Source organism: Lactuca serriola, chromosome 8, assembly GCF_051521515.1.
Source record: "Lactuca serriola cultivar US96UC23 chromosome 8, Lser_US96UC23_V15, whole genome shotgun sequence".
Lineage (NCBI taxonomy): Eukaryota > Viridiplantae > Streptophyta > Magnoliopsida > Asterales > Asteraceae > Lactuca > Lactuca serriola.
This window is the reverse complement of record NC_136415.1, coordinates 92,917,679-92,930,428: the sequence shown is the minus strand read 5'-3', so window position 1 is coordinate 92,930,428 and position 12,750 is coordinate 92,917,679. Positions and strand designations below refer to the sequence as shown.

Here is a 12,750-nt window from a genome sequence, read left to right as displayed (position 1 = left end):
AGATCGACGCATAAACCAAAGGTTTGGGTTTAGATTTTCAAAAACCGAAAATTACGGTTTGGGTTTGGTTTTTGGATGTGGAAAACCACAAGAAACCAATTTGAACCGATTATATATAATGTTTATAAAAAATATATATTTTATATACGTAATTTAAATATGTTTTGCGAACAGACAACACAAGCAACAGTGGTTCGGGTGGTTAGCGTGTTTGTAAGAACCTGAAATTTAGAGAGTTTTGACTTTTAGTAAGATGTTAACTAAAATGGCAAAATGGTCATTAATGATAATGTAATAAGTTTATAAAGCATGACTTTATGAAAATTGACGAGATGAGTTTAAGTCATTAAGATGAGATTAGATCAGTGAGTTCAAGAGAAGATACATTTTGGTCAAAAGGGTAAAATGAGAATTTTTATGTTTTTTTGGGCCAAGTTTGTGACTAAATAGATTAAGACTCGTATTAAGTCAGTGAGAAAAGACTTAACGGAGTCTTAGAGTATAGGAAAATTTATAGAAAAGTCTCAATATTTTAGTCTAATTTATGAAAAAAATTCTAAATTTTATTTTGTTAACAAAAAAAATCTCGTTTACCGGATAAAAAAAATTCACATCAACCCTTTTTACCCGTAAATTATTTTCTAAATGGTTACCTAAAAAGAGTCTCTTTATTTGACACAGTTTATGAAAAAAGTCTCATTTTTTTACTTCAACTCTTTTACCCTTTTCACTAAAAATATGAGAATTTCTTGGTTGAAATTATGAATAATAATAAATGTCATTAAACTCCATAAAAGTAAGGATCAAAGTCCTTTATAACCAATTATTTGCCACAAAACAATGATGCTAGCATCATTTTAAACTCATATAATCTTTTTAATACACAAAGTTATATTACAAATATGATAAGATATTCAAATTATGTGTTGAACACCTTATTACAATCTACCTAAAAATAGGTTAAAAGAAAACCAATTGTTATGTTCATATAAGAAACCATTGACCGATGAGAAACCAGTCAATACAATAGTATTAAGTGAGACTCCATATTAGGAGTAGTTTTATTACTTGTATATTCTTTTTTCCAAAAGTCCTTTTAAAGTTTAAAAAGCAATCCCAAACTTATTTAAATTGTTCAAAATCTAATAGTATTATGTGAGACTCTACATATTCAGAGTAGTTTTATTACTTGTATATTCTTTTTTTCCAAAAGTCCTTTTAAAGTATAAAAAACAATCCCAAACTTATTTGAATTGTTCAAAATCTAATATGTAATCGGGTAAATGTTTTTTTATATACGATCTATTAAACTTTTTTATGTCATGATAATTTTCACTAGCCGACACAATCCACTCCCACCACTACCTGCCACCTCTCATTGTCACCATCCACTTCCAACTACAAACACCACCTTCCATTGCCACCACAACCACCCATCTCCACTGACTAACTAAATCTAAAATATACTTCAACATGCAACAAAATCGATATAAGCTCACACTCAAACCTAAAAAAGTCGATTCATATCTACAATTAATTCAAACTCACATTTCAACAATAAAATTGCATCATTGAATGAACGTGGTTACTGGTGGCACACGGTTCAAGAAGAAATGGACGAGAGAGGGATGTAGGGCTAAGGTTGTTTTCGCAAAGCAGGGGAGAGGGAGAGGAGCGGGAAAGTGGACGACGACACGAAGGATGTCAACCTTAGTAAAGGGTGTGTGTGCATTTTCACTTTTCATCGGAGTGGAAAATGAGACCATACGCTTTGCAATATTTTAAAAAATAAACATGTAAAATGATGTTTTATTTCTTCTTGAAAATTGTGTTGGTGAGAGAAAATGATTTCAATGTTGATGATAGTCGGGGAAAAAAAAGTGTACAAAAGTTAGTTTCATGGTACATCATATACGAAAATGTAAATTTAATGATGTTTCTTGAACAACAGATACGAGCTTAATGATGTTTTTTAAACAAGTAAATCGGTTTGACCTGCAATAACCGATCAAAATGGTATTTCTTGAACAACAAATATAATTTATAATGGTAAATAGTATATAAAAAGTGAATAAATATGTACAAAAATGATATTTCATCACAATGCAAAATTATTTTATATTTTTATTTAATCCGAATATCCGATGATTATTATTTTCTAGAATTTCATGATAAGATGACATTTCACTAAAAAAAAAAATAACACTGCATAAACAAGTATTCAACCCATTTAAATAAACTAATAACAACAATACTTAAAAGCTACATTAAATTAAAACTTATGCTAAAATAAAGTAAATATGAATACCAATTTAAACGTTTGTTTAGTTTTTTTCAATGATGTTATCTATTTAGTAGACATGATCATTTTACAACTATCAATACCCAAAATTGATACCATCGAATTAGCACAAATGTAAAATTACAAATCTTTAACTCATTACTCAAACTTTTATAGGTCATTATTGAGAATATGCTACAAAATAACTTTAATCCTTAATTTGTGTACATGATAAGATTCAATATAAAATTTTCCCAAAATTAAAATATAACATACACTTTGGTTCCAACATAATTTAGAACCAATCCACACAAATTCCATCCAGATTTTATAGGGCGATGGTGTTGATAAACTTTCGTTTAGCAAAAGCTAACCACCATTTGTTTGGAGTTCCATTAGGTCTGTATGCAACACTTAACAATCTTCCACTTGTTTCTTCCCTTATTTGCTTTAAATAATTTCGTAATAACTCTGTCATTCAAACAATTTTAAAGATATCAAGATTCATGAATAAGTGTCCAATTGTGAACTATTTTTCAACTTCATAACACTTGCAAACATATTAGTTTCTATAATTTGCAAATAAGTAATTGGAAGTTTGGAAGAAAAGAAATGTTGGAATTTGTTTATTATAGCATCCTACTTTCATTTATTTTTTATAATTCGGTGTGTTTGGTGTGGATTCCGGACATAATTGGAAATCGAGATTCCATTCCATTGCGTGTTTGGTTGCAAATGGACCGAATTCAATTCCGTCATATGAATTGACGGAAGGAATTCAATTCCATTTTTTTTATTGAACTACCAAAATACCCTTAAAATTGTAAGTGAAAATCAAAAAGTTACCCAATTATAGCAGTGAAAATTGCTTTGTATTTGGATGAAATTCCTATAATTGGGTAGCAGGATAACAAAAATACATTCCTATCTTTTGCATTTTACTATCAAACACAAATGACCAAAATACCCTTGGGCAATTTCTTCAAGTAAGAAAATTTTACCTGCTTCATCTTGAGAGGGGGGGAGTGGAAAAAGACCAGGAAAAGGGAAACCGGGTTCACCAGGAACAGGAACATCTTCCAAACCAAGGTTAATTACCGCTTTTGTCCCTTCAGCTAATGTTCTACACCCTTCAAGCCTCTTCAAAGCCACATTTATATAAAACGTTAAATACACAAGAAGTTTATCAGCTGGGCTTTGTATGTCGAAGTTCTTGAAAAACACATTCGCCCTAAAGAATGTAATTGCTTCATCAATTATATCAGGTGTAGCTGCAAAAAAGAACATAAGAACAAGATTTAAAAATATATAATCTTTCTTTTATTAGTATTATTTTACTATTTACTATTAGAAGATACAAAAAAGTTTTGACCTTGATCTGAAACTGGAGCAGGTCCTCTTATGTGACTTTTTAAAGGAAGTAAAGGGCACCCACAAGCTTTCACAATTCCTTCCTCATCGATAAATGTAGAGTGGTATACCTGAGAAACAAACAAATATTCACTTTCTATGATCAAGAACAGGAGGGATAAGATCGTCTTTTTACCATGTTTTCAATAGAAGGGGGGGATTGCTTGTCAGTTGTCACCACAGGAAGGAATACTCCCGATTTGATTTTGTGTCCACTTCCTGCGAATCAATTATCCATAAGCCCAAATTAATCGAATACAAACCCCATTTAGCTAAGTGATACCAATCCGATACCAGTGTTGCAGTAGAATTTATGGTTTTCCTCTTTGAAACAAGTTAAAATCAATGGGATATGGGATCGTAAATGGGAAGAAGATGAACTCAGGTGGTGTTAGTTTTGAATCAAATTCCAGTGAAAGTATTTAACCCAGAGAGAGGTAAACAGAAGTACCTGTGGGAGTAGGCTGTCGCTGGGGTAAGATTTATGATCAGATCGGAGATGGGTTTTGTTGTTGATGATGGAAAGCTACGTTTGTTATGTCTGAAACCGGGTGCTAAGTGCTAACTGAAGCGATGATTTGGGTTATATGCAAAGTCAAAAGCAAAATCACTAACCTTGGAACTGTTGGCTTTTCGTAGAAAACTATGAAAATGGCACCATACGGTTCTTCAAGACTTCGGTTTTCTGCTAGTTGCAACTCAAATGCATTTCATTTTTGACTTTTGAGCTTGTTTTTACTTCGCCAAGGAAAAAGAAAATTGAATTTTTAAATGGCAAGCCGCTATGAGGGATGATAACAGGGAAAAAAACAAAAACATGAGTACAAGGAAAGGAAGACAAAGCAATTAAAAAAAAAAGGAGCCAACTGGGAATAGCTGAATTGGTAGAGGCATAGCTCTTAGTATGGGAGAATGAGGATAACCGGGTTCGATCTGTGATACTAATATGAATTTGAGTATTAACACTAACATCTAACCAGTTAAGCTGTCATTCAGAAAAATATGACTGAGTTCACGGCTCTAGCCGGACAAACAACAATGTTCTTGAAAACTTATTATTTATTGTTATCCAAGTGTTCCATAAAGTAATGTAATCAATGAAATCAAGTCCCCCCATGAAAATCTAATTATTATTATTATTATTATTATATGGGACAAGTCCCCTATGTTGCAACCTAATCTATGAAATCCCTCACATTTCGATCTTGCAAGTTTTTTATATCACGCCACCTTAGAATCCAGTACCAAACATCTTTGGAATAGACACATTCTACCGATAGATTGTTTGTAGTCTAAATGCAAGTCCCACATAATTGACAATTTTGATTTTGGACATTTATACCTCAATATATTAGTGTACAATGTAACATTCCAAAATTCATGACATAAAAAATTCACTTTTAATATAACTGTAACACATTTTGCATAAGTGTGTGCGTTGCGATCGTCCAAAACTCCTTTATTTGAAAACTGGAAGTACGTGAAACCAAAATTGAAAACTGTAAGCACGAAGCTTAGTGAGTTTCCCAAATACCACATATCATACATATCAACATGCTGCCTAGCATATCTGGGTGTCGGTCTACCCCTTCGGTCTCTTTCAACCGGATACTGCCATACAAATCAATCATACATAACTGGCTAGGGTCGAATTTTGGGAAATAAACCCGATTTTGACTTTGTTTTGACCCTTATAGAAAGAACCCAAATTAGTGATAGTTTTTAGACATTAAACTGTTTTTGTGACAGTTTTTTAGATATAAAACTGTTTTGTGACAGTTTTCTAGTGGAAAAGGTACTTAACCAATTTTGGTCTTCATATTATGGTACTAACGAAAACTCATATCAATTCATTCTCTGTTCTGCGCTAAAAAACGTATGAGTTTTATCTGTTTGAAATTGGAAGCACCACCCATATACTTCAATTGTGATTTTTATGATTATCAGATTTCTAAGTGTCATTTATACCCAAAAATTTCTAATATATATTTACCTTTTTATGCATATATGAATATTACATTTCTCTGTCACCCCAATATGCAGAAGAGTTTTGCGACAAAAAGAAATATATGATTCGGATTTGTTCTCGCATTCTCAATTACATAATTGTTCTCATTTAAACGTAAGTATATATATATATATATATATATATATATATATATATATATATATATATATATATTTCATTCATAGTTAACTAGTGATCACAATACAATAAATTGAATAAGAAGAGAAACGATCAAATATGTAACTCTTTACATGTAGCTCTCATGACAATATTATTTATTTAATTACAAATTATTTTTATAAATTATATGTTTATCTTTATTTTTAAAATTTTAACTTTGTTTTCTAATCATGCATTACAAATGAAAATTCTAATTTAGTAGAAATTTTAGTATTGCCACAAAACATTTAAAACTTAGCATATAGGCCAATTCTGGTAAATTCCCATATGGGACCTCCTTCTTCGAGTACATTAAACATATAGCCCCCAAATTCTCTGCAATTTTTCGTAACGAAGGTAGCCCTTTCCATTCCAATTTCTTCCCCGATTTTGCCCTAATTCCATAATGTCCCTCGATTCCTCCGTCCTTGACATGATCTGAACAAACCGCCTACGATCTCGGTTATCTCTCACTCTAGAATTTCCCATCGCAAGCCTGTCCGTTCAGAGAGTTAGGGTTTCAATTCAGTCGAGCGAGCTGTTGTAGAATCAAAGGTGCTAAGTGACTTACTTTCTTCGAGTAGGTGTATATTCTTTTCCAATTTTGGGCTTTTTAAACCTAGCTAACATTTTGAGTATGTTACACGTGTAACCTGTTATGTTTTTAGTGTTGCTGAGGTTTGTTGATAAACGAATATGCGTGCAGCGTGTTGGTATTTCTTGGTTGAATTTTGTGTTGTTTGTGTTTATTTTATATGCAATCTGTACACCATTTGTTAACAGGAAGCATCTACACTTTAAATTGAATGTCGATTAGTTGACTTTCAAGTTCAGAATTGATGACTTTTGAACTTTCTAAAGGTTGTTAAACCAAATTTCTGGACAATGGTAAAGTGATAGTGCGATTATCTGCACGTAACTGAAGTTATTTTTTTCTTTTTCTTTGTAATTTGACTTGGTATTTTCAGTAATGTGGCTTTTATTTGAATCTTTGAGTTCAATTCCAACTAGGATATAAACATTCAATTTTGGTTATTTTGTAGTTCTTGTTGTGTCTTGCTTGGAAAGCAAGAAGTTGACTGGTTGTACATGGACTTTTAGTGGGTTAAAGAGATGACACACAAACAGTGGATCTAACATCTGCTATTCCTGCAACCAATTCTTTAACCCCCAAAGGTCATAAACATGTTAATTGCCTACCAAGTTAGAGTTTTTTCAACTTCATTCTTGTGAACATTACCCCTAGAAGGGGCACTTAACTCCTCAGCTATTCATGTTGAACCATGTACTTTAGGGGTTGGTGCAGGGGATAAGATTTTAAAGCAGACCCACATTCATCAGAAAAAGAAGATGACCAAGATTTTGTGATATACTTTTGACATTTTTTATGTTTTAAAGGCTTCTTTCAATACATTAGTAAAGCATATATACATATTTTTTTTTTCATAATGATATCTTCATATGCATAGTATAGATTATATATAACAATGGTTGTGTCCTTTCTGTAGGTATATGCAATGGTGAAAGGGAAACTTATTCTAATTTGCCAATCTGGTGGTAAGTTTGTGACCGAAGATGATGGAACCATGTCATATAGTGGTGGAGAAGCAAATGCAGAAAATATTACAAGCGAGACACCATTCAATGATATAAAGTTAAAGTTGGCGGAGGCATGTAATTTCGATCAGAAGACAATAAGTATCAAATATTTCCTCCCAGGAAACAAGAAAAACCTAATTGTTATGAAGAATGACAAAGATGTGAAAAGAATGATTGATTTTCATGGGGATGCCATCACAGCAGAGGTCTTTGTGATGGGAACACCAGGTTTTGATCGTAGTGCCCTAGACATCGAATCCAACAGGTATGTGATGCAATCTATGATTTCAATTCTAATCAAAGTCAGTTGATAGCAGATAATATGTGATGTTTTTGACTTTTTTTTGTACTTAATGTGATCAAATTGGTAATGTAAACAGGGAAAGTGTCACCAAGAAAGATGAGACCTTGAAAAAAGATGAAACTGTAAAACACAGTAATGCAAAAACCAAGAAAGGTGGCAAAGAAAAGGTGACATCAGCTCCTTCTTTTGCATCTCCAGCTAAGAGGACACGTCGTGCCATTGCAGCTGCAGCTGCAGCTGCAGCAGCAGCAGCAGCTGCTGCTGCTAAAGTGTCATCTGATGACAATAAAGAAGGTGGCACTGACAAATCCGGTGGTGCCACATCAGAAAATTCCGGCAATGACACTTCCTCAAGCTCTGATTCCAACCCTGGAAATGAAAAGGCAAATTCCGATTCCGGTTCAGACTATCGCCCTAAAAGGTCTTCAATGAGAAAGCACCTTGCTTTAACCACAAGCCCTGCTGATGCTGTCAAGAAAAGGAGGCGGACCCCATCTTGGAAATTTGGCGCCAATGGGCGTCCCACAATCGTTTCTTCTCCTGATTCACGGTCAAAACGGGAAAAAAGTGGGAAAAATAATGATGAAAGTTCACAGAGGAAGAGTCGGAGGTTAACTGCTAAAGAGGATAGTTCTACAGAAACAAAAGAAAGAAAGAGTGATCACGAAAGTGAATCTGAAGAAAACTTACCTCTTGCCATTTATGACGATTATACCCTTACCGAAACAATGGTGGATGCATGGAAGTCATCCATCATCGGTGTCGGGCAGGAGTTCAAAAGTGTAAATGAATTCCGGGCAGCCCTGAAAAAGTATGCCATAGCAAATCGATTCGGATACAGATTCAAGAAAAATGACACAAGTCGTGCAGTTGGAAGATGTGCTGCTGAAGGGTGTACTTGGAAATTTTATGCTGCGTGGGTCCCCACCACACAATCTTTTACTATAAAAACAATGCATAATCAACACACTTGTGATAAAGAATCAAGAAAATCAGCTCACCCTGCAAAGAACTGGTTGGTGGGGACCATAAAAGATAAGTTAAAAGAATCGCCATATTTGAAACCAAAAGAGATTGCTAATGAGATTTTGCAGGATTTTGGGGTGGAATTGAATTATACACAAGTATGGCGTGGGATTGGGGATGCTAGGGAACAACTTCATGGATCACTTAAAGAATCTTACAACAAACTCCCTTGGTTTTGTGACAAGATTCTAGAAACAAATCCAGGTAGTGTGGCTAAACTCATAATTGGTGATAAAAAAAGATTCAAATCCCTTTTTATATGTTTCCACGCGTTGATTCATGGGTTCAAGAACTGTCGCCCTCTTCTTTTCTTGGAGTCTGCTTCTATGAAGTCTAGGTATGGAGAGACTCTTTTGATGGCTATCACGGTTGATGGAAATGACGGTTTTATCCCTGTTGCGTTTGCTGTAGTGGATGTGGAAGATGATGACACCTGGCGTTGTTTTTTGGAGGAGCTAAAAGGTTCGATTTTGGACTCGAGGGCTATTACATTTGTGGTTGATAGAGATAAGAATTTGAAAAATCTTGTTGTTGAAGCTTTTGAAAATGCTTACATTGGTTACTCTATTCACCATCTTTTAGCAAGTTTCAAGAGACACATGAAGGGTCCTTTCCATGGTGATGGAAAAGCTTTTTTGTCTGTTCATTTATTGGCTGCAGCTCAATCGGTTCGACCCGTGGGTTTTAAAAAGTCAACTGAACATATTAAGACAATATCTTCACAAGCTCATGATTGGGTCATGCAAATTGAACCTGAAAAGTATGCAAGTTGTTATTTTGAAGGTGAGAGGTATAACCACATCACTGAAGATGTTGGTGAATCGTATGCTAAGTTAATGGAAGAACATCGCCACTTACCCATATTGCAAAAGGTAGATGCTTTGATTCGTACCATGATTGATGACATGGAATATGCTAAATTAGATGGGAGTGTGTGGGTGAGTCAACTCACTGCTTTGAAAGAGAGAGAATTGGAACAAGAGAAAGTTAGGGCAACTGGGTTGAAAGTCTTGATTTCTTCTGATGTAATTTTTGAGGTTCGTGAAGAATCTACACATGTTGTGAATGTTGGTGATTGGAGTTGTACGTGTATGATGTGGAAGCAGATTGGGTTGCCATGTCATCATGCTGTTGCGGTTTTTATGCTGACTGGTAAAAATCCGTATGATTTTTGTTCTAGTTATTTCACTGCTGATGCATATCGGTTGACTTATGCTGAGTCAATAAACCCAATACCCATTGATGGGCCACATTTGGTGAAAGATGTGGGTAGAAAGTTGGATTTTGAGAAAGATGAGGGGGGTAATATAGATGCTGAAAAAGACAAGGGTTTAAAGTTGGATGGGGAGAAAGATGAGGGTGCTGAAAAAGACGAGAGTAGAAAGATGGATGTTGAGAAAGATGAGGGTGGTGGTAATGTAGACATTGAAACGGAAGAGGGGGTGAAGTTGGATGCCAAGAAAGATGAGGGTAGCGAAATGGAAACTGAAAAAGATGAGGGTAGTAAAATGGAAACTGAAAAAGATGAGGGTAGTAATGTAGATGCTGACAAGGATGATGGTAGAAAGTTGGATGTTGAGAAAGATGAGGGTGGTAATGTAGATACTGAAATGGAAGTGGGTATGAAGTTGGATGAAAAGAAAGACGAGGGTGGCAAAGTGGAAAGTGAAAAAGACAAGGGTAGCAAAGTGGAAAGTGGAAAAGAAGAGGTGGGGAAGTTGGATGTTGAGAAAGATGAGGGTGGTAATGTGGATACTGAAATGGAAGAGGGTGTGAAGGAAGATGAAAGTAGCAAAGTGGAAAATGAAAAAGATAAGGGTAGCAAAGTGGAGACTGAAAAAGAAGAGGGGGGTAAGTTGGATGGTGAGAAAACCGAGGGTAAGATTAGAGAAGAACATGAGGATCCAAATGTGCTTGTGCTACCTCCAGTTCCTATAAAAGGGTCTTCTTCAATGGTGAAGAAAGAGAAAGAGAAAGAGAAAGAGATTGAAGGTGTTGAAACAGAGGCAGAATTGAAAAGGAAAGTGACATGTAGCACATGCAAGAAACCAGGGCACTATAAGAAGTCTTGCAAGGTTAATTCATAGGTAAATTTAGTCTATTGTATATATAATTATATATATCTATTATCTTATATTATATGCAGGTTTGTAGTGTAAACTTGAATCTTGTGGCCTTTGTTTGGAGAACTTGTGGTAGTCGTAAGTGTTTTATTTAGTTTTTCATTGTGTGTGATTATGAGCGAGTAGGATTTGAGAGAGTTTAAGTGCAAGAAATGGGAATGTACTTTTATTCAATTTTTTAGATTGTCCTAAGTTTTGGTTTGCTAAGAATGTTGCAATAGGAATAAATGCAAGTATGATGCTATAATAAACATATCAATGAAAGTACATTGTCGTTTCTTGCATGTAACCTATGAATTTACAATGAGAATTTACCATATGGATGGAAGAAAGAGATGTATATGAAAAAAGAAAGTGAAGGGATAGGAATCGGTTATTGCATAGATTTTCAATGTCAACACAAATATGTAATGCAATATACATTTTTATATGGTAAGCAACTTGATATGTATGCATGAATATTTTGAGGATCCTATGTGAAAAATATTGTTCTTAGTAGCTATCATTGCTAATGTTTTAATTTTGAGAAGAATTTGAGGGTTTTCTTGGATAAACCTATCAAGATCCCAACTTTGAGATTTTTTTTTTAACTTTTCACTTTTTTTTTATATATATATGTTTTTCACTACCAGATACTGTTTTAGGTGGCATAATGTATGATATAACATTAACAACAATGTTAGTAATAAACATTGTTCTAATCAACCAAGCAACTAGGCAGATGCCAAAAAGAAATAAAATTAAAGAAACTGAGGAACTGACAACTAGGTATATTAGTCAAATCACTCGAAACAAAATCAAATTTTATAATGTATTGATGTGAAGTCAGGTTTCAATCATTTGTGTTAATGTGTTACATTCAAATCAATCAAATCAACTGCAACATTCAGAATATAAAAACGAGAGGTCATCACATTGAAAAACCAAGAATAATGGAATATTTACTTGTTTAATTCTGGTCAATAATCAAAATGAGAGCGATAGTGCAATCAGAAATGAAAAGTGGAGTCTAGTGGAATCAGATTACCAAGAAAAAAGAAAGGTTCTATGAGCTTTATAGTTATCGCAAATTTGTAATTTTGGAATTGGAACAAAGCATGAGCTATTGCGTGACACAAATCTACATTAGACCATTATTAGCCAACTGCAATTTTTATGTTTAAGCCTAATTTTTAAAGCATGAGTTTTTTCAATTTTTAACTTAAGCGCGAACTCTTGGCATTAGAACAAAACATAAGTTTTACGTGTTTTGCATGAAGCTTTTGGACATATTTGGAAGCTTCTACTTTTAGCTTTTGATAAAACGCTTTAGTTTAAACAAAAAGCTTCGTTAGACAGTACGAGTGTTTAACTTTTAGTTTAAACAAAACGCTCAAAATCTAAAAGTTACTTCATGTAGCGTTTAACAAAATGCTACTGAGCTTTTGAAATCAATTTCCATAATTACCCTTAAAATATATATTTATATATTAATTTATTTATAGTCAATTGTCCTTTTATGTAATTTTATACCAACTACTTTTGCCAAACACTCATATAAAAAATAAGGGCTAATGTCATAAAAACCCTCAAGTTTTCAAGGCTTTGTCGGTTTTGCCCAAAGTTAAATTTTATGTCCGTTTTTACCTTAACATTTTTCAAAAAATGTTCGGTTTTACCATTTTACCGTTGATAACTGGTTACCATTATATTAACTTCGCAAAAAACCCTTAAATTTACAACTTTTTTTACGTTTTTACCCTTAAGTATATAATTTTTTTTACACTTTTACCCTATGTATTTTTTTTTTCATATTATACGTATTCAAGCAGAAAAAATCATATTTATATACGAAAAAAAT

General features: G+C 33.7%; 2 protein-coding genes across 5 annotated transcripts; one reads left to right on the top strand and one right to left on the bottom strand.

The window, feature by feature from the left end:
- Positions 1 to 2,440: 2,440 nt before the first annotated feature.
- Positions 2,441 to 4,488, bottom strand: ARPC3 (actin-related protein C3). The gene is made up of 6 exons (XM_079017556.1): positions 4,307 to 4,488; positions 4,143 to 4,232; positions 3,828 to 3,910; positions 3,654 to 3,762; positions 3,283 to 3,552; positions 2,441 to 2,752 (listed from the first exon to the last, which is right to left on the bottom strand). Exons 3-6 carry the CDS (start codon positions 3,828 to 3,830, stop codon positions 2,610 to 2,612), a joined length of 525 nt encoding a protein of 174 aa, XP_078873682.1. The 5' UTR covers positions 3,831 to 3,910; positions 4,143 to 4,232; positions 4,307 to 4,488; the 3' UTR covers positions 2,441 to 2,609.
- A 1,648-nt stretch (positions 4,489 to 6,136) lies between these two features.
- LOC145070813 (uncharacterized) lies at positions 6,137 to 11,091 on the top strand. 4 transcript variants are annotated; one of them, XM_079017768.1, is made up of 3 exons: positions 6,137 to 6,413; positions 7,367 to 7,722; positions 7,838 to 11,091. In XM_079017768.1, exons 2-3 carry the CDS (start codon positions 7,376 to 7,378, stop codon positions 10,872 to 10,874), a joined length of 3,384 nt encoding a protein of 1,127 aa, XP_078873894.1. In that variant the 5' UTR covers positions 6,137 to 6,413; positions 7,367 to 7,375; the 3' UTR covers positions 10,875 to 11,091. The 4 variants fall into 4 exon arrangements, with proteins under 4 accessions (XP_078873894.1, XP_078873892.1, XP_078873893.1 ...); XM_079017766.1 differs by having other exon boundaries at positions 6,137 to 6,438; XM_079017767.1 differs by having other exon boundaries at positions 6,137 to 6,442.
- Positions 11,092 to 12,750: the final 1,659 nt, after the last annotated feature.